Source organism: Cervus canadensis, chromosome 15 (genome assembly GCF_019320065.1).
Source record: "Cervus canadensis isolate Bull #8, Minnesota chromosome 15, ASM1932006v1, whole genome shotgun sequence".
Classification (NCBI taxonomy): Eukaryota; Metazoa; Chordata; class Mammalia; order Artiodactyla; family Cervidae; genus Cervus; species Cervus canadensis.
Window position 1 is genome coordinate 2,561,531 of NC_057400.1, and position 23,332 is coordinate 2,584,862.

Consider the following 23,332-nt stretch of genomic DNA (forward strand, 5'->3'; position numbering starts at 1 on the left):
TGTGGACGCAGAAGGGGAAGGGGAGGGTGGGACAAACTGGGAGAGTAGGACTGAGTGTATATATATACATATATATATATAGAGAGAGTGTGTGTGTGTGTATAAATATACATATACAGTATATATACACACTGCTGCTGCTAAATCGCTTCAGTCGTGTCTGACTGTGCAACCCCACAGACGGCAGCCCACCAGGCTCCCCCATCCCTGCAACTCTCCAGGCAGGAACACTGGAGTGGGTTGCCACTTCCTTCTCCAATGCATGCACGCATGCTAAGTCACTTCAGTCGTGTCTGACTCTGTGCGACCCCATGGACAGCAGCCCACCAGGCTCCTCAGTCCACAGGACTCTCTAGGCAAGAACACTGGAGTGGGTTGCCATTCCCTTCTCCATACACACACACTACCAGGTGTAAAATAAATAACCGGCGGGAACTTTGTGTAGAGCGCAGGGCGCTCAGCTCCACGCTCTGTGACGACCAGGACGGGTAGGGTGGGCCAGAGGGAGGGGGGTCAGGAGGGAGGGGGTATATGTGTGCATATGGCTGATCCACGTCATTGCACAGCAGTAACTAACAGCACTATAGGTCAATTATACTCCAAACATAAAGTTTTTAAAAAGGAAACTCTGAGTTTTGAAAGGAAAAAGACTTTTTCACATATATTTAAAAATAAGATGAAGCAAAAGCTGGAGGGAATATTTTAAACCCATAACTTGAACCAAGTGCAAATATTAATAATTTGTCTGAAAAATAAAATAGGTTATATAGGCAGGTAAATTATTCAGAAAGGTGTCATTCTTTTCTGCCTGTATATGGGTTATCTAAAACTCCAAGACACATACAGCCGCATCCATGTCTGTCCCTCTTACTTTTAACTTTAAGAACTTTCATCCTCCTACTCTGTCAAGCCTTGCCTAATTCCAAGAGGGAAGCAGTAACGCTATCACCTCGCTCTTATTTTACAACCCGTAGTGATAAAATAGGTGCACTGTCCCCATCTGAGAACTGAGGGAGCTCAAACAGGAGGAGGCTAAGTCCAACGTTAGGGTAGAATGTAAACAGAAGGGGTTCACCACCCTGAGACCCTGAGTTTGCTTTCATTTGGAGGTAAATTATTAAATGTACATTAAAGTCTGTTTCCTCACCTGCCAAGATGGGAAGGCAATATTCCCTTTGGGCACTGTGAGCATTGCATTGAATGGCATATTATCACACTGCCCGTGTCCTGGAAGCAGGGAGCTGAGGGTCTAACTCAGCATTCAGAAGTCTATGTCCCTGGAAAACCTAGGAGGCTTGATTCCTGTTCTGTGAATTTCCTGTGATATATCTTAATACAAGATTAAAATAACATAGGGCTAATTTTAAATTTTGGTTTCGCAGCAGAAATGGGTGAGGACATTTTATCAGTGGTCAGATTTGCTTTTTTCCCAACTAAAACCATATTAAGCTCCTTTTCTCTTCCAAATGTATCTATAAATGGTACTTACAGTTCATCACCAATGAATAAATAAAAACAGTGTTCAAGGCTACTGGTGCTTCACCTCAGCATCCTAGCAAGTGGACATCCACGCAGCAGAGAAAAACCTGAATATGACGTTGGCTGTGTAGAAGGACACTCTTTGGAGAATGGAAAAATGGATGGGCAGCCCTTATCAGGGTTTTGGATGAAAGTTAAATAAGATCATGATTGGGACTTCCCGGGCTGTCCGGTGGTTAAGACTCTGCGCTTCCAATTCAGGTGGCACAGGTTTGGTCCCTGGTTGGGGGACCAAGATCCCACAAACTGCACAGCATGGCCAACAAATTTAAAATGGTAAAAAAATCACGATTGATAGAATGGATAAACAACATGGTCCTATTACATAGCACAGAGAACTATTTCAATATCCTGTGCAAAACCATCACAAAAAATATTTTAAAAGAATACTTATATATAAATATATATATACATATAAAACCAGACATGAAACAATGGACTGGTTCAAAATTGGGAAAGGATTACATCAAGGCTGTCACCTGCTTATTTAATTTATACATGGAGTACATCATGTGAAATGCTGGACTGGATGAAGCACAAGCTGGAATCAAGATTGCCGGGGGAAATATCAATAACCTCAGACATGCAGATGACACCACCCTAATGGCAGAAAGCAAAGAGGAACTAAAGAGCCTTCTGAAGAAGGTGAAAAAGGAGGATGAAATTTTGGCTTAAAACTCAACGTTCCAATAATGAAGGCATCTTGTTCCATCTCTTCATGGCAAATAGATGGGGAAACAATGGAAACAGTGACAGACTTTGTTTTTCTTGGGCTCCAAAATCATTGCTGACAGGAACTGAAGCCATGAAATTAAAAGACCCTTGCTCCTTGGAAGAAAAGCTATTACAAACCTAGACAGCATATTAAAAAGCAGAGACATTACTTTGCTGACAAAGGTCCATATAGTCGAAGTGATGATTTTTCCAGTCATCATGCAGGGATGCTAGAGTTGGACTATAAAGAAGGCCAAGTGCTTAAGAATTGATACCTTTGAACTGTGGTGCTGGAGAAGACTCTTGAGAGTCCCTTGGATGGCAAGGAGATCAAAGCAGTCAACCCTAAAGGATATCAACCTTGAGTATTCCCTGGAGGACTGATGCTGAAGCTGAAGTTCCAATACTTTGGCCACCTGATCACCAAGACAATTCACGGGAAAAGACCCCGATGCTGGGAAAGATTGAGGGCAAGAGGAGAAGGAGGGTGGCAGAAAATGATACGGTTGGATGGCATCACTGACTCAATAGACATGAGTTTGAGCAAATTGCAGGAGACAGTGAAGGCCAGGGAAGCCTGGGGTGCTGCAACCCGTGGGGTCGCAGAGTCAGACACGGCTGAGTGACTGAACAACAGTATGCATCACTGAATCGCTGTGCTGTATGGCGGAAATTAACACAGCGTTCTTAGTCAACTATACTTCAGCAAAAACACTGATCCTGATTACATGAAAGGAGCAAATATGGAAGAGACTTTTCTTATTATTAATTTAGAAATGTTTTCTGCAGGCTTAAATTTGAACACTGCCTCACAGATGTAACTAAAGAACCTCAAATAAGCTTTTGCTCACATTTCATTTCAGATCAAAATTTTTCTTTGGCTGTGACACTGTCTTAAACATCAGCCATCCTTGGACAGTATTTCTTAGGAGGGATGATCCAAGCACCTGTTTTTTTCAGAGCGGCTGGTTCTTACCCACATCTGGACGCAGACATCTCACCTCAGCCTCACTCCTAGGGCTCTCTGAATGAAGCCTTCATCTTCGGAAGAGCTTGGGAATATTCACCCAGCTCTTGCTCTGGCTTTGCTTCCAGCACAAACATTTCAGATGACCAGTTGGCAGGGGAAGAGACTCACCATCTTCAGATGGGACAGAATGAAGCGCTAACCTTGACTTTGTCAGCATGGTTATACATGAAGCAAAGGCACCCAGATGCCCATCCCCACACACAGGGAGACCAGTGCCATTTTTCACCAAGATAATGATCCCGTTTTCTTATGCAAACGAGTGAAGAGAGAGATGAGCTTGGCCACAGAACACAGATGCAGTTGTTCAAAGTCACTTATGCAAATCAAACCCAGGCATCAAGTCCTCCAAAGCCCCTATTTCCTGCTGACATTCAGCGGAGTCTAAGAGAGGAGGTGAGGGGAGCTGCCCTTATTAAAGGTGTGGATGAATAAACCAGTACTTTTCCTGTCTAGTTCTAGATGGGGAGGATGTTCTTAGCAAACCAGCTCAAAATCTACCAACCCAAGACGGCCCTGACAAGCTGGTCCCGAGGTGGCTCCTCTATTCCCTAATCAGCCCAAAGAAAGAGAGGAGGGGGATCTCTTGGTGGAAGCTTTCAGCGTCTGAGTCCCTTTCGCTGTGCTTGCTCCAAGGTTCGGACAAGGAACGGCATGGACCACAACCCCTCAGACTGCAGCGCCGGCCCATCCGTTGTAGCTCATGCCCCTTCTCCTCCTGGGTTAGCACAGCCTTTGTGACATGAATGCAAGAAGGGAACGCCTTATGTTCTGCTTTGCAGTCCTGCTGAAGCATGTAGGATGCCTCCTAGCTAAAAAGTCAGAGGTGGTGCAGTGAAAGGGCAGGTCTGGTCTCTTCCACCAGACTCCTTGGTCTGCAGCCAGGCTCCGCCCTATACTTGCTGTGTGACCTTGGACGAGTTCCTAGCGCCACTCTGCCTCAATCTCATTCTGTAAAATGGAGTCAACGGTCTTACCTCCTTCATTGGTGGCAGTAAGGACCTGTGAATCCATCTACCTACCAGCTGTTGTCTATCTGTCTATCTATTATCTGCCTCTCTCTCTCTCTCTCACCCGCACACACACACATTTACGAGGCCCTGGCACACAGTAAGATTATTTAAGAATTAACTATTAACACGATCTGTTACTCAGATTTTAAGCTGTGTGCTGCGAAGTTCCCTATGGCTTTGCCTTTAACTTCTTCTCGTTCACACACTGATGCCAAAGCAGCCTTTCCCATCAAGGCAAACAAATGTATAGCACGCCACCCATTCAGAGGCCCAGACTTATGCTTTCCACCCTACCTGGAACAGTCCTACTTTACCACCCTAAACCCAGTCCACATCCCCAGTTCCTCTTGAAACCTCATTTCCTCTGTGACACTCCTGTGACCTTCTCTGGCTCCACAAGCCCATCTTTTCTCTTTCCCTGGCCTCCAGGTAGTAAACTCTCTATATGAATATGGACTGAAGGATTGGAGAAATCAAGGTTCGAATCCTGGCTCCATCAACTACCAAAAATGTGACCTTGAGCAGGTAACTGAACTTTCATAAGCACTGGAGCTCTTATTTCTTAAATAACGCTAAGGAGCAAACCAGTGGCTCTCAAATCCGGGTGAGCATCAGAATCACCCGGGGTGGTGCCTGTGAAAACTCAGGCTGCCCCCCATGCTCAGTCCCAGGAAGTATGGGGCAGGGCCTCAGCATATCAGTCAGGACAACCTGCCAGGTGACTCTGGGGCTGCTGGCCGGGAACCACACTCTGAGGAGAACTTAGAGAATCTGGCAGAACTGTGGAGTGAAATAAGTGAAGTCATACTCAGAGAATGTTTGCTCAGTAACTGTTATGTAAAATATAACCTTTCCCTGTCCCCCATGAAATAGACTACAAATGGTAAATAAAAGCAGCAGAAGCGCTCTTGCTGGGCTTGAGGGCCCATCCCATGAAATAAGGGAGAACACACCATATTGTAACATTTCTCACTTTGGAGCTGGAAGCTCAGATTGTGTGGGCTGTGGCCCTACAGTAGTTTTCCTGGCACCCAACGTACAAGCTTTCATTTGGAGAGAAAATTAAAAACATATGCATTACCCTGCAATGTAAGATTTTTATATAGCCTACTGTTCTGAACAAACCCCCACACACTGGGTGGGTTTTTAGCAGAAGTCTGTTTGTTAGAGGTCATCCCACTGAACATTTCCTTTTGTTCAGTGTTCACATGACTCCCAACTCTGAACCAGGAAGGAAAGAATCTTGACCAAAGAGTTTAGCAGATGCTATGGGCTTCCCTGCGGCTCAGCCAATAAAGACTCTGCCTGCAATGCAGGAGACCTGGGTTCGATCCCTGGGTTGGAAGATCCCCTGAAGGGAAAGGCTACCCACTCCAGTATTCTGGCCTGGAGAGTTCCATGGACTGTATAGTGCACGGGGTCACAAAGAGTCGGACACGACTGAGCGACCACCAAGCAGTAGGAAGTTTCTTAAAAGAATGTGTGTTGGAAGAAAAGGAAATCATTATGGAATGAGAAGCGACATTTCCTAACTTATTCAGCAGTAGGAAACTTAAAGCAGTTTCCCACATGGGATTCACTCGCTGGAACAAGCAAATTGTTTAACTTTATTATTTTTTAACTTTATACTTTATGTTGGACTGTAGTTGATGAACAGTGCTGTGTTAGTTTCATGAGGACAGAAGGGTGACTCAGTTATACACATAACATGTGTCTATTCTTTCTCAAACTCTTTTCCCATTGAGGTTGTTACCTAAGAATGGGCAGAGTTGACACAAGTGAATTTACCTAGAAAACAGAAACAGACTCAGGGACTTAGAGAATGAATTTATGATTACCAGGCTCGAGGGCTTCCCAGGTGGCACTAGTGGTGAACCGTCCTGCCAATTCAAGAGACGTAAGAGACTCAGGTTCAGTCCCTGGGTGGGGAAGATCACCTGGAGGAGGGCATGGCAACCCACTCAAGTATTCTTGCCTGGAGGATCCCGTGGACAGAAAGCCTGGTGGGCTACAGTTCATACAGTGGCAAAGAGCCGGACACAGCTGAGCACATACTCATTGACCAGGCAGGAAGGTCTGGGAGAGAGGGGGAAGGAATACACTGCAAGTTTGGGACAGACATGCACACACCGCTATCTTTAAAATGGATAACCAACAAGGAGCTACTGTATAGTACAGATTATTTCATTTTAGAAACTGTTGAGAGCAAAACTGTCTCTACAGGAAATTATAGCAAGGGCCCCGGGAACAGAGGTCCCTCTTTGGTACCTGTCTTTGCCACACTCCACAAAACTGCTATTTCCTTCTATGAAAAAATCTAAGCTGTGTGATCTTCAGGGAACTTCCGCAATATCACCCAAAGAGGAAGGAACACAGGAAATGGGACCCATGACCAGGATAAACCTTTACCAGGCACCGGAAGACCCAATGTGATCAGCAGTCTCTGCCCATTTTCTTTTTAGAGAGATTTCATCTATTTATTTTTAATATTTATTATTTTTTCTTTGGACGCATCAGGTCTTAGTTCCCGTACATGGGATCTCTGCTGCATCATGCAGAATCTTGTGCTGTGGTCCACAGACTCTTTAGTCGCCCTGCAGCATGGGGGATCTTAGTTCCCAGACCAGGCACCGACCCCCGGTCCTCTGCATTGCAAGGTGGATTTTTAACCACTGGGCCACCAGGGAAGTCCCTCGGTCAATCTTTACTAAGGTTTTTGGCAATATTTTTGATGGGTGAGGTCACTCTTATTTTGATGGTACCACACCCTCCCTGACCCCCACACAAAATCTGAGCCTAATCTAGAAGGAAAAAACAAGCTCGGATTTTCAGAGGGAGCAGCAAATAAAATAACTGTCCTCAAAATAACAAAAAGCAGGTAATGCTGCTGGCAGCTGCAGCTGCCCAACCACTGACATCTCCCGACTACGGTTGGGTTCTCAGACCTCCTTCCTCCAAAAATAGCCCTTCACCCAAACACCTCTGAGGATCTGACTGTTTCCATTTCTGTTCACAAAGGTATTGCTTGTAGTGGAAAGCAGAGGAGAGGCTGAGTGACAAAGGGAAGTCTGGAGGGAGATGGAATTCAGCTGCCACCAAAAGTGTCCCTTGGACTCATTTCAATGTCCTTTGGAGAGAGAGACTGAGATAGAGCTTCTGGAACTTTCTAGAGGCCCTTTAAGACTCTGATCAGGAAGGCAGCTGCTTGGGAGCCCAGTAGGAGCAATACCTAGACACTTGCTCCATTATTATAGGAAATCCTTGCAATCACACTGCCTCTAGGATTGGAGGCTTTTAGGCAGTGCTTCTCAAAGTCTGGTCCCAGTAGCACCCTGGAATTTGTTAGAAATGCAAATGCTCTGGCCCATAGTAAAAATCAGAAAGTCTAAGGATGGAGCTCAGCAATTTAGGTTCTAACTACCCTTCCTGGTGATTCTGATGCAAACAGTCTGGGATCTGCCAGTACAATTTAAGGAGACTTTCATTCCCAGGTTCATGTAAATTCAGGGTCTGCAGGCATGAACAGGCATGAACCTGGAAATAAGAACCACCTTAAATTGTGTGCCCTGGACACATCACATGCTCACCTTACCCTACCCAGGCCCAGTGAACCAGTGCTTTAGGATAATCCAGAGATCACTGGACCTGGGCACCAAAATTGATGGGTATCTTCCTAATAGGGGATGGTTGGTGCCTCAGAGGTGCAGCTGAAAGAGAACTGAGGACCAAGGAAAATCACTGAGCATTGATTTGAGGGCACATATGAGGTCTCTGGGCTTCCCTGGTGGCCCAGATGGTAAAGAATCTGCCTGCAATGGGGGAGACCTGGGTTCAGTCCCTGGGTTGGGAAGATCCCCTGGGGGAGGCAATGGCAACCCACTCCAGTGTTCTCACCTGGAGAATCCCCCTGGACAGAGGAGCCTGGCAGGCTACAGTACATGGGGTTGCAAAGAGGTGGACAGGACTGAGCGACTATGCGCAGCACAGCACATGAGGTCTATCTATGCGGATCCACCGCAGAAGCTACTGGAGACCCCTTGGCCATAGTGGGCAAGTATCAGAGGGAGACCTGAGCGTCTCCTCCCCATGGAAATGGGAGAGTTAGCAAACCATTGGCTCTAGGAACTCACACGGCAAAATCACTGAACATCCGCTGTCTCCTGGACCCACAACTGACTGCCTGACTCCTCATGCTCTCTCGTTTAACTCTCAATGCAAGGGTTTCATTATCCGAGCTTTGCGAAAGAGGAAACGGACAAAAAGGTTAAATGCTATGCATCCTATTTCAAGCTGACAAGTAACAGACAGGGAATTAAACATGCTCTTATGCCTCTCAAATCGACTGCCACCTGCGCTGGAATTGGTGACTTCTCCAGGTGTGACTTCCGCCTCCCTTCACTGATTCACCAGCATCCCTGTTTGCTCCTCTAAGTTTGGCTTCACACCTTGGGTCCTCTTGCCTCTTGGGATGGAGTCTTAGACAGCATTTGCTGATTAGCTTCTTCAGCCCTGGACGTTGAACCCTGCAGGACCGGATATGGCTCCTGGAATTAACTGCTTGGATTCTTCCACTTAAGTCCTAGGAAGAAGCATTCCTTGACCTGGGCCACCAAAAGTGGGACATGCTTACATCACTAAATCCTTGCCTGAGTAGAGTTCCCTAATATTCTGCAGTAACCTAAATGGGAAAATAATCTGGGAAAGAATAGATACATGCATATGTATAGCTGAATCACTTTGCTATACACCTGAAACTAACATAGCAATATAAACCAACTATATTCCAATAAATAATAAAGTTTAAAAATAAGCTACAAAAATACAGTGTACTGCATGGGGAATGTAGCCAACATTTTATAATAACTATAAGAGGAATGGAACCTTAAAATTGTGATTACTATGTTGTACACTTGCAACATATATATATATTAAAAAGAAAGACTGCAGACTTAAAAAAAGACCTTGCCTGACATTGCATACCATTTTGAATGCCTCCCTTTTAAAAGGAAGCTCATCAGGCACCTAAGGTTTACAAGAGTTTTAATATATGGCACATCCCTGAACAACTGTTGTATGAGGTTAGAAGACGAGGTTTCCTATTTAAATCCACAGGCACACAGTGACTGTCATTTCCAGTTCAGGTCCTTTTGGGTAGATGCTACAAGGGATAGGACCCCGGCAGTGTCTAACTCTGGACTGAAATTTCAGTCCTGTGACCATGAGAAAGTGGACATAATCTCCAGACCTTAGTTTACTCCCTTGAAAAAACGGGATATCCGTGTTCTCACGCCCTCCTGCCTTCTACAGCTCTTACTGCATCCTATTCCACTAAAGTACACACTGATACGAGACTCCCTCTTATTATTATTATTCAGACCGCCACTCACTTAAAGGTGCGTGTCTGTCACTCACTCGGGGTCTGCCTGTGAGGTCAAATAACCAAGGGTGTGATTCTGCTCTGAGCTTACTTTGCTTGATGATGGTTTATAGTATCAAGCCTGGCCTAATTTAAGCCCAAGAGGGTGCAGGAGGCAAGCACAGGCCTTGAAGAACCATGTGTGGAGTGTGGAGAACATGAGACCGGAGATTCAGCCTGCGAAGGACAGATGGCGGCTGTGCATCGTGTTCCCGAGGTATGAAGCGTATTGACGGTGGCTGCGGTCTGTCAGGTCCCAGCTGTGGTTCCTGCAAGGGTTCTCCCCACGTGACCTCGGCCTGTCGGGCTCTGGACAGTCCTCCAAGGAGCCTCCTAAAGCCAGCGTGTTCCTTGCTGCCAGGGCTGCTGTGGGCCAGCCCGGTTAACCTCCTTTCTTCCTCAAGGCCAGAAGCTTCTGCAAAGTGCCCATTATGGAGACGCAAGTTGTTGGTTTAAATCCTTCAGTCCCTGAGAAGGAGCTCTCCCAGGTTTTACTCAAGACTTCAGCCATAAAAAAGAATGAAATAAAGCCATTTGCAGCGACATGGATGGACCTGGAGATTACCATACTGAGTGAAGTAAGTCAGACAGAGAAAGAAAAGTATCATATGACATCACTGCTACGTGGAATCTAAGATACGACACAAGTGAACTTATTCACAAAAAGCAGAAACAGACGTTGCTTTTCGGTGGCTGAGTCACATCTGACTCTTCACGACCCCTGGACTGTAGCACACCAGGCTCCTCTGCACTCCTTCATCTCCCAGAGCTTGCTCACATTCTTACAGATGGAGAAAGCAAACTGAAGGTTACCAAAGAAGGGAGAGCGGGGAGAGGAGATAAATGCGGAGTTTGGGACTAACACATACACACTGCTATGTATAAAACAGGTAACCAACAACGACCTGCTATACAGTATGTACTGCATACTATACTATACTCAATATTCCGTGATAGCCCATAAAGGAAAAGATTCTGAAAAAGAACCAGCTATGCACATGCATAACTGAATCACTTTTCTGTACACCTAAAACTAACACAATGTTCTAAATCAACCATATTCCAATATAAAATTAAATTTTTTAATAAAATAAAATACAACTGTACTCAAACTATGACATTGGAATATGTCATACTTGCTCAATCATTGTTCAACTCTTTGTGACCCTTTTGGACTGTAACCCACCAAGCTCCTCTGTCCATGGGATTGTTGAGATAGGAGTACTGGAGTGGGCTGCCATTTCCTTCTCCATGACATTTGAATATATTTTCATCAAAAGCATATATTAAAGGTAAGAAATTTGAAAATCAAAATTATTTTTGATGTGTTTTCACAAAATTTTCTTCTGAAGTGTTAAAGCCCACTGTTACAAATAAAAGATAAAATAGGAATCATAGTTAATGAAAACTAACATTTTTAATCAAAATGATTTAAAGTGTCTATAATGTTTTAAAATATCCATTGAATTTCATTAAACCTCACTAAATTTTTCTAAAAAAAAACACACAGCCAGACTGTTCTCTACCCCCTTGTGTCCCCACAAACCCCACCTCCACCCCAAGTGGCAGGCTCCTTGAAGGCAAAACTTCCTTCACACTTGTCCTTAAATCAGGTTCACATTGATTAGCACGTTAAAAATAAAATGCAGAACTCAGAAACCACCTGTTTTTCTAACCCCAGCCCCCTCGCCACCAAATGTTAAATATAAGTTCAAGAAATAATTAATTAAGCAAAGCCTTTTACCAGTTTCCCTTCTGTTACAGAGACTGTCTGGTAAATCAAGAAAAATGTCTCATTTACCCACTAAACTAAACACAATCCCTTATTATACAATTAACCAAAACACTATTGTACGTAATACAATTATACAGTCTACAATTACACAAAAGTAATGATGCAAAGTAGATGGCGATGGCGTCCCATGTAATCAAAAATAGTGAAAGCACCCTCAGTTAGAAATTAACTTATCATAAGAGATCCCTATTGATAAACGTTCCATCGATCGACACTTTGAAAAAGGCTATCCTGGCTGATGAAGTGGGATACCCCCCAACCCCTTATCATTAATAACAACTATAGGAATGACAACCATTCTGTGAGACATCTTTTATTCTGAGATCTCTAAACTAGCACATTCTAATGAAGCATGCATTTTATTACCCACTTTTCCAGCTGGCCAAATAGGAAAAAAATGAAGCAGAAGAGCCTGGGAGTCTGTGTGATTTGTCGACAATCCCATGTGGAGTGGTTTTAACAGAGAAACATGCATATAAAGTTCCACCGAATTCTATCAGTCATTCTGAGCATGAGAGGAGATTATGGTCTGCAGAGCTGATTTCTGTGACGCTCAGTACAGGCACCTACTATTTCTCATCATTGTTCCCCTGGACTGGGGCAGTGACCTCTCTGCCTTTTGGCTGGTTCTTTTCCAATGCATCCTTCTCACTTTTCCTGAAAACTTTTTACCAAACAAATCTGACTACCTTCCTTCTAGAGTCTTCCTAGGGCACCAGGGTAAATGCCATACGCATGCAAAGCTCTTTATTATAACTGACGCATGTCCCCAGCCATATTCACATCACATGCTCTATCACCATGACCTATATTTTATGGAATCGAAGACACCATTCACTGTAAGACATGACATTATTTTACAGGCTCCTAAAAAAAATAAACGGCCAATTAAACTACTATAAACCTTCAAAGGTAAGAGGCATCCCAATATTAGAGGTTTTTAAATGAAAACTAAGAGTCATGGGTAGACGAAAGGCTTGAAAACCATGATCCCCCTATTTCTATGGCATTTTGCATGCCACGTCCTTCCAACTGATGAATTAGCATCACCCCCGCCCTCAGCCAAGCCTGCCCATCTTGTCGGACTCAGCTCAGCACCACTTCCTGGAAGCTGTCCTGACCCCCACTGCCACGGTCATAGATCTCGCAAATAAAGGTGTACTTCTTGGTCATTGGTAGCATTTTATGGCAATGTCTAATTAACTCCCTGAAACATAAGCAGAGACTCTGTACCAGCAACACAGAGGCAAACACTGAACACGCATTGCTAACTCGTTCAGCGAACGGTGTCTTGGCCTGGGGAGTAGCTCTGGCAGAAGGAAGGAGATGAAGTGCTAGCGAGGACACATGGACCACACAATTAGCTTTGCTGAAAATTCAGAGCCCCTCCTCTTTCATTTCCTGCAACATGTCTTTGAATCTCTTATTCAAAACCTCGTATTCAGAAACATCAAATAGAAGAGGAGCTAGAGCCCAGGAGAAATGAAGAGGGAAAGGGAAGTCTTGTTAAATTTGTTAAGTTGTGGAATAGAAATGCTGCTCTCTGTCCAGGGTCTGGTCTCCTCTGGGTTAAGGGTGGTAACAGCAAATGTCAGGCTTCCAGGGAGTCACCAAACTACTGGACACTGTCAAAACCTCTGTTACAGGAATCCCAGAGGGCTTGACTTCATCTGTCTGTGTGAACGGACACACACTGCTATTCCTAACTGCAATTCCTCCCTCCTTTTCACTTCCCTCTTAACTTCAAAGTAATCAAATGTTGTTTACACATAAAATTTTAATCCTTTCACAAATTTGTATTTTGATTTAATTTGCATATCCCATTTACTGCAAGTGAAACTCAACTTATTTAAAACATTTTTCCCTGGGCCTGAAATCCTTTCAGAAATATATTCCATTAGGCGACTCAATTATATCTAATGTGGCTGATGTCAGTGGATTCGAATTTTGGTGAAAGAAATTCATATTTAGAACAGTGAGAATGGGAAGGCAGTGGGAGAACAGAGGAGAAGAGACAATAATTACCTGTCTTTGATGCTACACAGATCAATGTGTAAATCACTAAAATTCCCCAGGGAACCTTGCTGAACTGAAATGAGGTCCTTGGGCTGGTTATCAATAAAGATGAGCCTCATGCAGCCTTGGAAAGCCTTAATGGGATTTAAACATTGGGAATCGGTGAGATTGTCAGGGCACCCTGTGGGACAGAGAAAAAAAATTAAGAAGAATACTGAAATGATCAGTCATTACTTTAGTGACCTATTGACAGAAGACCTTGAGGTCTAATTATTTCAATGTTTTTTCATTCACAGCAATGCACACAGTTTTTTGTTGTAAATCTTAGCTTTCTCAGAGATGGGACAAAACTGGTACAAAATGAGGCATACTTAATCACTGTATAGAACAGAAAACAAAATGTGTTACAGGGGATACTGATCCCATTGCATTTATCTCATTCTTATTTCTTTTTTCCCTATTTGTAAGCCATTTGCTATTATTTTGTGTGGTGTACTTCACTCAGCCCAAGAAAGCAACATATCTCATAACTACTTGGGAATTTCAATTCCGTCTTGAAAACACACTTTTAAATGCACAATTCAATTCCGAATTACACATTCAAAGAAAATTATGCTTTGGGTAAGAACAGTAGCAGAGTAATTGTCTGGTTAATTGTCAGTATTATCAGGTTTAGTTCCTGAGAAAAGTATATACAGGAATGTAACTGGAATTTTGAAGTGATATGCAAAGCAAACCCAAATGCTAAAGGAACTAAGAGTTTCAATGCACACTTATAGGGCTGCAATCACATATATGAAAGTTTAACGCCACACCTTCCTAAACGATGTTGTTTTAAAAATATGCATCACACTGATTGGGCACAGCTTTGCAACCAGAGAATAACTACTTCGCATTGCCAGGTACAGAATCACAGACGCGCATGGGTGCCCGTGCTCTTTATAAACTCCATTCCAACGGTTTTAATAGGTTCAGAGCATATGGGAATGCAAGCTTGAAAACATGGCAATAACCCATAAATAACTGGGAATTATTTCAGCCATCTCTAATAGACAGTCACTGCTGGGCTGAAGCCCAGCAGCTGGTTAAGAGCTCACAGGCACACTATAAAATGAAGAGAGATGCTACAACTTCTAATTGAAGCTGTAGAGAGAATTTATGTCAGTTGACGATTATTACTCAAACTCATTTTTCACTTGCCTTAAGTTTACAGTCTACGTGTGGGGTGTTTGTTTAAACACTGTTCAGATCTCAGATAAATCTTCCTTCCTCAGCCTGGAGTCTCACAAGACCCGCGTCTAAAAACACTTCTACTGGGGGAAGGGAGCTATTTTGCCTTTGAGGCATTTCGGATGCTTAAGTCACATAATTAATTCAACATTATTTCCCCCAGAAATAAATATAAGATTGCTTTATTCTGTGTCAATGAAACATCACATATGATGCGAAACTATACATTCTGTGAGATTTATCTTTGGGGCCCCGAGACCCTTCTTTTGCCGTCTTTAGAGTACATCCTTCTGCTGTCACTAGTGGGTCATGGGGAACTCAGATTTAAGGTTAAATCCTGCTTCTACTACTTACACAAATTATTCATTACCGTAAACACCAGTGTTACTATCTGTAAAATGGAGCTAAAATTATCTACCCCATAAAGTTATTGCCTGAATTAAATGATGTAAGACACATAAAACATTTACAGAGGATGAAAACGTTCCCTTTCTAAAGGAATTTGTTATCTGGGCACATGTGGAGATTTGGAGTGAAGGACACAGGCTCTGGGTCCTAAAATCAAACCAAAAGGAATCACTCCACTCAGCTTCCCTCCTAGGACACCCGATGTGTACACTGCCTCTATGCAAAGCCCCTTTTATATTTCAAAGATAACCCCATGTCAGTGGTATGAAAGAAGTGATTTACAAATTGTATTTCAGAGACTGTACTTTCTACAGGATACTTCTCTTTAGATCAGATCCAACAGACGCCCATATTTACAAAAGGTGAAACCAGTCTGCCCATTCTAATGTAGAAAGCAGGATGCTGTAGGTTTAACCTTGACCTCACTGAACTCTCCCAGCAATTCTGCTTTGTTTCCCCATATCCTGGACAAGGAAGTTCAGGGACCATGGGTGCCTTACTCAAGGTCAGACAGCTACTGAGATTAATCACTCATTAAAGACTGTTTCTATAATACCAACAATTGACAAAGTAGGCATGGATATTTTTAATGAAAAAATACCCTTAAAATTAAATAGAAATACACATATACTATAAAGATAAAACCTAATTATTTATTTCTCCTGCTTACCAGATTGCCCTTGCCTTTTCATATTTGCCAAGTTTCCTAGCATTGGGCGGAGGGCGGGGAGACTGCTTTTCGTGGAGCTATAAACGCATGGCCCTTCTGAGTCTTCCCTCTAGCTCCCCTCCATGAGTATGGCCTCCAGGGATGTGAGAAAGGGATGGGTAGGGGATTAAGAAAGCAAATCAGCTGAGAAGTGATGGAGAAAGCTGAGGATGCTCGTTGTACATTCCCATCTGGATTTTTTTCTCTTTCAGGTACTGCTGACTCTTGGTAGACTTTCTCCGAGTTTTCAACTGAGTTTCTCCTCTGGAATATGATCACAGAGTTTGGCATGGCTACAAAAATCTCCTTTGGCTGTGTTACATAACACCAGCTCTTATAGCTAGATTTTTTTTTTCCCTCAGCACTGACCTAGATAATTTGTACAGCTGTGAAAAGTTTGCTTCTCATTATTTTGAGCTTGAGGATAGGGATGTGTGGGGTGTGTGTGTGTCTGTGTGTGTGTATATATATATTGGGAGAATGGTCAATTTGACACAGAAAGAATCATTGTGGTGAAATCAGTGCCCACTGCATTCTCCCTCCCTCCTTTTTTCAACCTCAAAAGCTGGGGAATTTACCTCCAAAGTAGTAGCGATTTCCAGAATAAATCTGCATCCTGCTGGTGTCCTGAGCCGGGGATGCTGCATCGTTATCCAGCGTGAGAGTGATGCGGTTCCTTCTGGCATTGATGCTAACCGAATGCCACAGGCCGTCATTCAAGTCCCTTCCTGCAAAGACACAGGGAGGGCAAGGGCAGTGATGATTGACTTGGGCAGGTTTGCAAAGAGTAAGGGAAGTTCCCTTGCCTGCTGCAGTCCATGTACATACTTAGAGTGGACACTCTCTTCATTTTGCTGCTTCCCGGGAGTTATCTTCTTCTTTTTACCATTTAATTCTATTGTTTTCTTTTTAAAATGGGAGCTGAACCATGGAACCTAGGTCTCAGAGCCTAGGAAGAGGATTATCAGATACCTTACAACTATCCACAGTATTCAGCCTGCATGCTTGCAGTAAAACAGATAGTACAGTTAACACGTTTCTGCCCAAGAGCCTTTCTTTTATCAATACAATGGAAATAAGGCCATTAAAACCTGTAAGTTGCTTTCCACTCAGGCCTTCAGTTGCCTAGATCTCAGCTGGTTCTGCTGGGAACTTGGGAAAAAGTAACCCCTGACTTGGACAATAAGTCGGTGAGATGGAATGTAAAAGACTGTGAGGTGCCGCTCCTTGCCATGGCTTTTGTGCTTAACGTTTTCATTAGAGAAAGGGCAACGATGCAGAGAAGGTCCTTCATCTCAGGTGCCGAAGGACACTGAGAAGAAACGGCAAGCTGGGAGGAGCTTCGAGCAGACATTCACAATGTACTATGCTATAAAACCAACTCACCTATGCCTAAAATAAAGGGGGTTGCTTAACCACTTCTAATATGTTTGGTTTGGGAAAAAAGGGCAAAACCTCTTCATATACTACAAAGCTATAGAAAACATTTATTGACTTATTGATATATAAATTCAGAGTCAAAAGATAAAAAAAAAAGAAAAAATTCAAAATGTTCCCAGTGATTTTTAATCTCTGAGTAGTGTAGAATTATAGGCAATTTTAGTTTTCTCACACTTCTCTAAAAATGGTATATATATATTTTAGTAAAATAAACCTGCTTTTAAAGACAAAAGTGAATGAGGAAAGCTAGAGATTCCAATGATACACCAGGCAGAGAAGCCTTCTGTTGAAAGGGAGATAACAGGCTAGTTTAATTCCAGTCTTTTTCCTTAACTAATTATGTGACACTGGCTGAGTCACCTGCCTTCCCAAGCTCTGGTTTTATCTCCTGTAAACATAATTCTTACTCTGTATCATTGGTAAGGGACCCACTGAGATCAGGCAGGAAAGTTCCCAGGGTAAGCAGGCTGTCGGCATAGTGGGTGTTTGTTTACAGCACATCTCTCTCTTGTTCCTTTGCCCTGGGTGCCTTTGACTCACACTACACCACGCTGCCAGCCTCCTTTGTTGAGGAAAGTGCCTTGGGAATTAGTCACGAGGGTTTCAACCATTTCCTACAAAACTGTTAGTGTTACTCGCCCGGTTGTGTCTGACTCTGTAACCCCATGGGCTGTGGCCCGCCAGGCCCCTCTGTCCCTGGAATTCTTCAGGCAAGAATACTGCACTGGGTTGCCATTTCTGGAGGGGATCTTCCTGACCCAAGGATTGTACCCACATCTCCTGCATTGGCCGGCAGATTCTTTACCATCTGATCCATCAGGGAAGCCCTTCTACAAAATGTTTATCATCTATTAAGGCACAGTCTGTGCAAAGTGTTCACTGAAAGAAACATAGTCCTAATACCTAGTCCGGTCACAAAGATGTGTTTATAACCAGAGCAGAGAGCCACCCATTTCTTCACTCAACACACATGTGTTGTACCCTACTATGCACCAAGTTACCTGCCTTTCCTCATTGAATCAGTTTTCTTCACCTGCAAAATAGGGAGAATGATTGTACTTCTAGGCTCTTGGGAGAATTATATCTATTAATATAGTAGGACCTGTAGGAAAGTCCATGTCACATGGTAGACAATAATGTTTGCTAAAACAAAAAACAGAACAGCAACCATAAAACGCATGCCTCTCCCTCACCCTTGCATTTGGGAGAGTGGACAGTCACTTCATCTGGGATAATCCACAATTAGACGGAACAGACTTAGGCAAAGAGGCTTAAAATACTGTCCTTGGAGAATTGCAGGCTAGTGGCTTAGAGAAGCAAGCAGACAACAGCCCCACTTGCAGTTCTGGGTGAATCAGTAGTACAGGGATACAGAAGAAAGACCTGACTCAATATAAGGGTCTCAAAATTACTTCACAGAAAAAGTGGTGACAATTTTAGGAAGCTGTGAAAACTGAGCAAGAGTTTCTCATTTCTCAAGAGTTCCGGGAGCCAGAGAGTCTAAGGTCTGGAATGAAACGTACAAGATGGCAGGACGGCAGACAGGAAGAGCGTCTGGTTACCCAGGGGCCTCGTGTACCAGGCTGGGGACGAGTTTCACCACTGTCCTGGGACAAAGAATCCTGGAGGACACTTCACCCAAGATTCTATCAGAATCTCTGGGCAAGGGACCTTGGGCATCTGCATTTTTTAAAAGTCCCTTGAATGATTCTAATGTGCAGCCAGGAATGAAATCACTGATCTAGAATCTGGTGGCTCAGTGATAAAGAATCCACCTGCCAATGCAGGGTTTGATCCCTGAGCTGAGAAGATTCCCGTGGAGAAGGAAATGGCAACCCACTCCAGTGTTCTTGCCTAGGAAATCCCACGGACAGAGAAGCCTAGCAGGCCCATGGGGTCACAAAAGAGTCAGCTACAACTGAGTGACTACACAAGAACGACATCAGCATGGGGATGGCCTGGCTGGAGGCACGCAATCAGAGACGCTGGTGGCCGATGGTGGGGACAAGAAGGAGCAAGGACGGAAGCAAAATGGGCTGGGGGCGGGGGCTGACGTGGGCACAGGCCCTGGGGGACAGAATGACAGGGGTCTCAGGCAAAGCAGCAGCTGTGAAAATGGAGAGGCAGGGACGGATAGGAGCTATTTCTGGAGCTCAGTCTTTATACTGCCCACTGGGAGAGTCCCTGAGAGACCAGCTGGGGGGAAAGCACTGAAAATCAGACCAGCGGTCTGCAGGGCTTCTCAGAATGCCTACTAAAGAGCCCTTGCCCCTGAGCCATCCGATGGCCACAGAAGCTGCCCCCGGGCAACTGCAGCACCAGGCGGGAAGCCCAGCTGTGATACACGGGGGCAGCTGTGCCCCATCTGTTCCGAGTAACCCAGATGGAAGGGCCAGCTCCCTCCCAGCCGGCGTTCACTGCAGCCCTGAACATTTGCCTGGGGCGGAGAGGAGAACTCAGGAGCTGCTCAGCCTGGAGGCCCTGCTTCCCCCAAAAGGCCAGTGGGGTCCAGCAGCAAGGATTCTGCTAATGAGGCAGAGGGCCTGTCAGGGGTTTCCTGGTACTGAACATGTGACTTCTGTCGGGGGGCGCTGGGCAGCATGGCCAGTGGTGGGTCTTTACTCCTTTTACTGCCATTTGCATACCAATTTAAATACCTCTGCATAACAGATAAGATTTCATTTCAGGTAAGCCATAGACTAGGCTAGAAGGGAGTCAGATAGGGTAAAAATAGCCCCTAAAGTGAAAAAAGTTAAAGTCTCTCTGTCACGTCCGACTCTTTGAGACCCCACATACTGTAGCCCACCAGGCTCCTCTGTCCATGGTGTATCCTCCAGGCAAGAATACTGGTAGTGGCAGCCATTCCCTTCTCCAAGGGATCTTCTCTACCCAGGGATCCAACCCAGGTCTCCCTCACTGCAGGCAGATTCTTTACCGTCTGAGCCACCAAAAAATATCCTCTAAGCGCCCAGCTAAACGTTAGGGACACAGTAGGGAAGAAGATACAGACAGAGGTCAGAGGGAGCGTGCCGTCTAATTACAGACGCGTCGTCGGGTCACTCTACAGGCGCACCGTCGGGTCACCGTACAGACGCATCGTCAGGTCACCGTACAGGCGCGTCGTCGGGTCACCGGACAGGCGCATCGTCGGGTCACCGTACAGGCGTGTCGTCGGGTCACCGGACAGACGCACCGTCGGATCACCGTACAGGCGCGCCATTTGGGTCACCGTACAGGCGCGCCGTCAGGTCACCGGACAGACGCACCGTCGGGTCACCTTACAGACGCACCGTCGGGTCACCGTACAGACGCGTCGTCGGGTCACCGTACAGACGCACGTCGGGTCACCGTACTGACGCGTCGTCGGGTCACCGTACAGACGCACGGTCAGGTCACCTTACAGACGCACCGTCGGGTCACCGTACTGACGCGTCGTCGGGTCACCGTACAGACGCACGGTCAGGTCACCTTACAGACGCACCGTCGGGTCACCGTACTGACGCGTCGTCGGGTCACCGTACAGACGCACGGTCGGGTCACCTTACAGACGCACCGTCGGGTCACCGTACGGACGCGTCGTCGGGTCACCGGACGGACGCACCGTCGGGTCACCGTACAGGTGCGTCCTCGGGCCACCGTTACAGGCGCGCCGTCGGGTCACCGGACAGACGCACCGTCGGGTCACCGGACAGAAGGCACTGGGCTGAGGAAGAGCTGTGCTCACTTTGGAGGCAGGACTGGACCTGGGGCTGGGGCTGCAGCTTGCATGTTATGGCTTGGGGAGCCCACTCTTCCGCAGGTCTTTAAAAGACCTTTAAAAGCTTTAGGTTTCAAGAAGGGTTTGCTGGGTTGGTGAGTTGTTTTCTTTTTCTTTTCTTTTTGGTCTGCTTTTCCTTTTGATTTGATCTCTTTTGATCTTTCCCTACAAGGTCCCTAGTCCCTGCAGGGGGAGCCTGTGTGAAATCTTAGCTCTTACAGGAAAATTATGCGAATGGTGGTTCTTGCTGCTGACCACACAAAGGGATCACCTGGGGAGCTTTTGAAAAGACAGGTCCCTGAGCCCCACACCAGGTTAATTAAGGCAGACTTATGGGGTGGCCACAGGCCTTGGAAGTTTCAAAGATTCCCAGAGATTCAATTGTGCAGCCTGAGTTGAGAAGTAATCCATGAGAGGTTTCAAAAGAGGAAAGAAAGAAGCTAAGAAAAACAAGACCAGCTCTGAAGAGCTGACCTGGGCACAGATTCCAAGGTGAGTGAAGTGGCAGATCTCTCTCCAAATATCCCCTTCTCCCTGGGCTCTCTGCCCCCCTCCTTCTGTTAATGGATCCAAAATAACACCCCTGGAGCCTCTTCAAAGTTTATTTTTTTAAGAACAGTCTATTAAAGGTACAGGTTTAAGTGTTATTAATTATTCACAAATTAGGGAAAATCAATTCTATCAGGTTACTTTCCTCCAGAAACTTCTCTAAGATAAACAGGTCTGAGAAAAATAGAAATTTTCAATGAAGGGGACAGGAAAGCATTGCCCTTGAGGAGAGGAACCTCCTTGGGGAAATTCCTCTGGGCATAGAAGTAAAGGATTTTTAGGGCCACTTTGGGGTGATTTAAAAGCTAAGGCTTAAAAGGTGGGACTTGGGTTCTGCAGTGATTGTTGGATGATAACAAACATAAAACTTCTGCTATTAAATGATATTTGTCATCTCCCAGACTGGCAAAGAATAGAAAAAATATATATACTTTATTATAGTGGATATAGAGGAATCAGGCAATCTCAAAGGTTGGTATATTCTTTCTAGATCTAGAAGGCAGTATACCAACAAGTATCAAAAACCCTAAAAATATAACACCTCATTTCCACGAATTTTATTTCAAAGAATCAATCCTAAAATAATAATAAAACTGCAGTCGAGGTTTATGGTGAAAAGAGTTCATGACATCGTTTATAATATCATTTATGATAGCAAAAATTCACAATTGCTAATATTTCCAACAGCAATAATTTAGGTAAATCAAATGTATTATATTCGATAATACAGAATACAACCCTGAATGTTTGCTTTTCTATATGAATTTTAGTATAATGCAATTAATGCCATAAAATAAACTGTTATGTTACTACAGAGATTATATTAAATTTATAACTAAGGGAGAAATGATATCTTTATAATGCTGTTATCCATTCAAGAATGGGATACGTTTTTACATTTGTCCAACTATTATTCAGTGCCTTTCATGAGTGTTTGAACATTTTTCTTGTATGGTTTTGCACATCTCTTGTCAAATTAAATCCAAAGTATTTCACCTTCTTTGTCACTACTGTAAATGAAAGTTTCACTACAATTAATAATAATAATATGAAATACAATGTAGTCATTAAAATCATAATTCCAAGAGTGGTAGTGATATCCTAGTAAGTAAAATATAGCAGGTAGGGTTTTGCTCCCATTTTGTTAAAACTGACAACAAACAGAAAACACAGGAACTAGCTTGAATGAGAGAATCACGGGTCCTTTTCTTATGTAAAGTCCTAGAATTTGTAAAGTTTCTAAAAACATGTGCAACATTTGGAATTATTTTTTAATACCATCAAACTGTTTAGGCTGAGATAAAGGAGAGGAAATGTTTTCATTCTTTTCCACTTCTCCCTCCACCCCACCTCCTCCCCTCATTATTGAAAGTAACTGCTTCCTAGTTCCAGAATTCAGCCTAAGGCAATGGTATAAAAGGTCTATCACTGAGAGGGTTAAAGAGGTTTAGAAGGTTTTCTTCATTTAAAAAAAAAAAAAAAAAAAGACACTTTCCATCTTTGCAACTGAACTTGCAGATGAAATGTGAAACACGGCCCAATTGTAAAAACAGCTAATAATACACACTACCAGTGCTGAATATCTACAATGAGCTAGGCACTTTGAATATGTAATTCCTAATTCGCACAATATTCCCAGAAGCCAAGTTTTAGGGCCCTCAGGTTACACATGCTAAAACAGAATTGGAGAGGCTGCCAGGGTCCTGTGGCTACTGTGGG

The 23,332-nt window shown here is 44.2% G+C and overlaps 1 protein-coding gene across 2 annotated transcripts in view; it reads right to left on the reverse strand.

Annotated features, from left to right (window-relative positions):
- CNTNAP5 (contactin associated protein family member 5) overlaps positions 1-23,332 on the reverse strand; it is a 995,095-nt gene that overhangs the window by 411,735 nt on the left and 560,028 nt on the right. Inside the window, exons 1-3 of one of the 2 annotated variants that reach the window (XM_043488201.1) lie at positions 16,696-16,750; positions 16,446-16,595; positions 13,530-13,701 (exon numbers count right to left, since the gene is read on the reverse strand). In XM_043488201.1, coding sequence (XP_043344136.1) covers positions 13,530-13,701; positions 16,446-16,595; positions 16,696-16,717 — 344 coding nt within the window. In that variant the 5' untranslated portion in view covers positions 16,718-16,750. Of the gene's footprint in view, positions 1-13,529; positions 13,702-16,445; positions 16,596-16,695; positions 16,751-23,332 lie in introns of those variants that run through there. The other variant, XM_043488200.1, reaches the window with a different exon arrangement.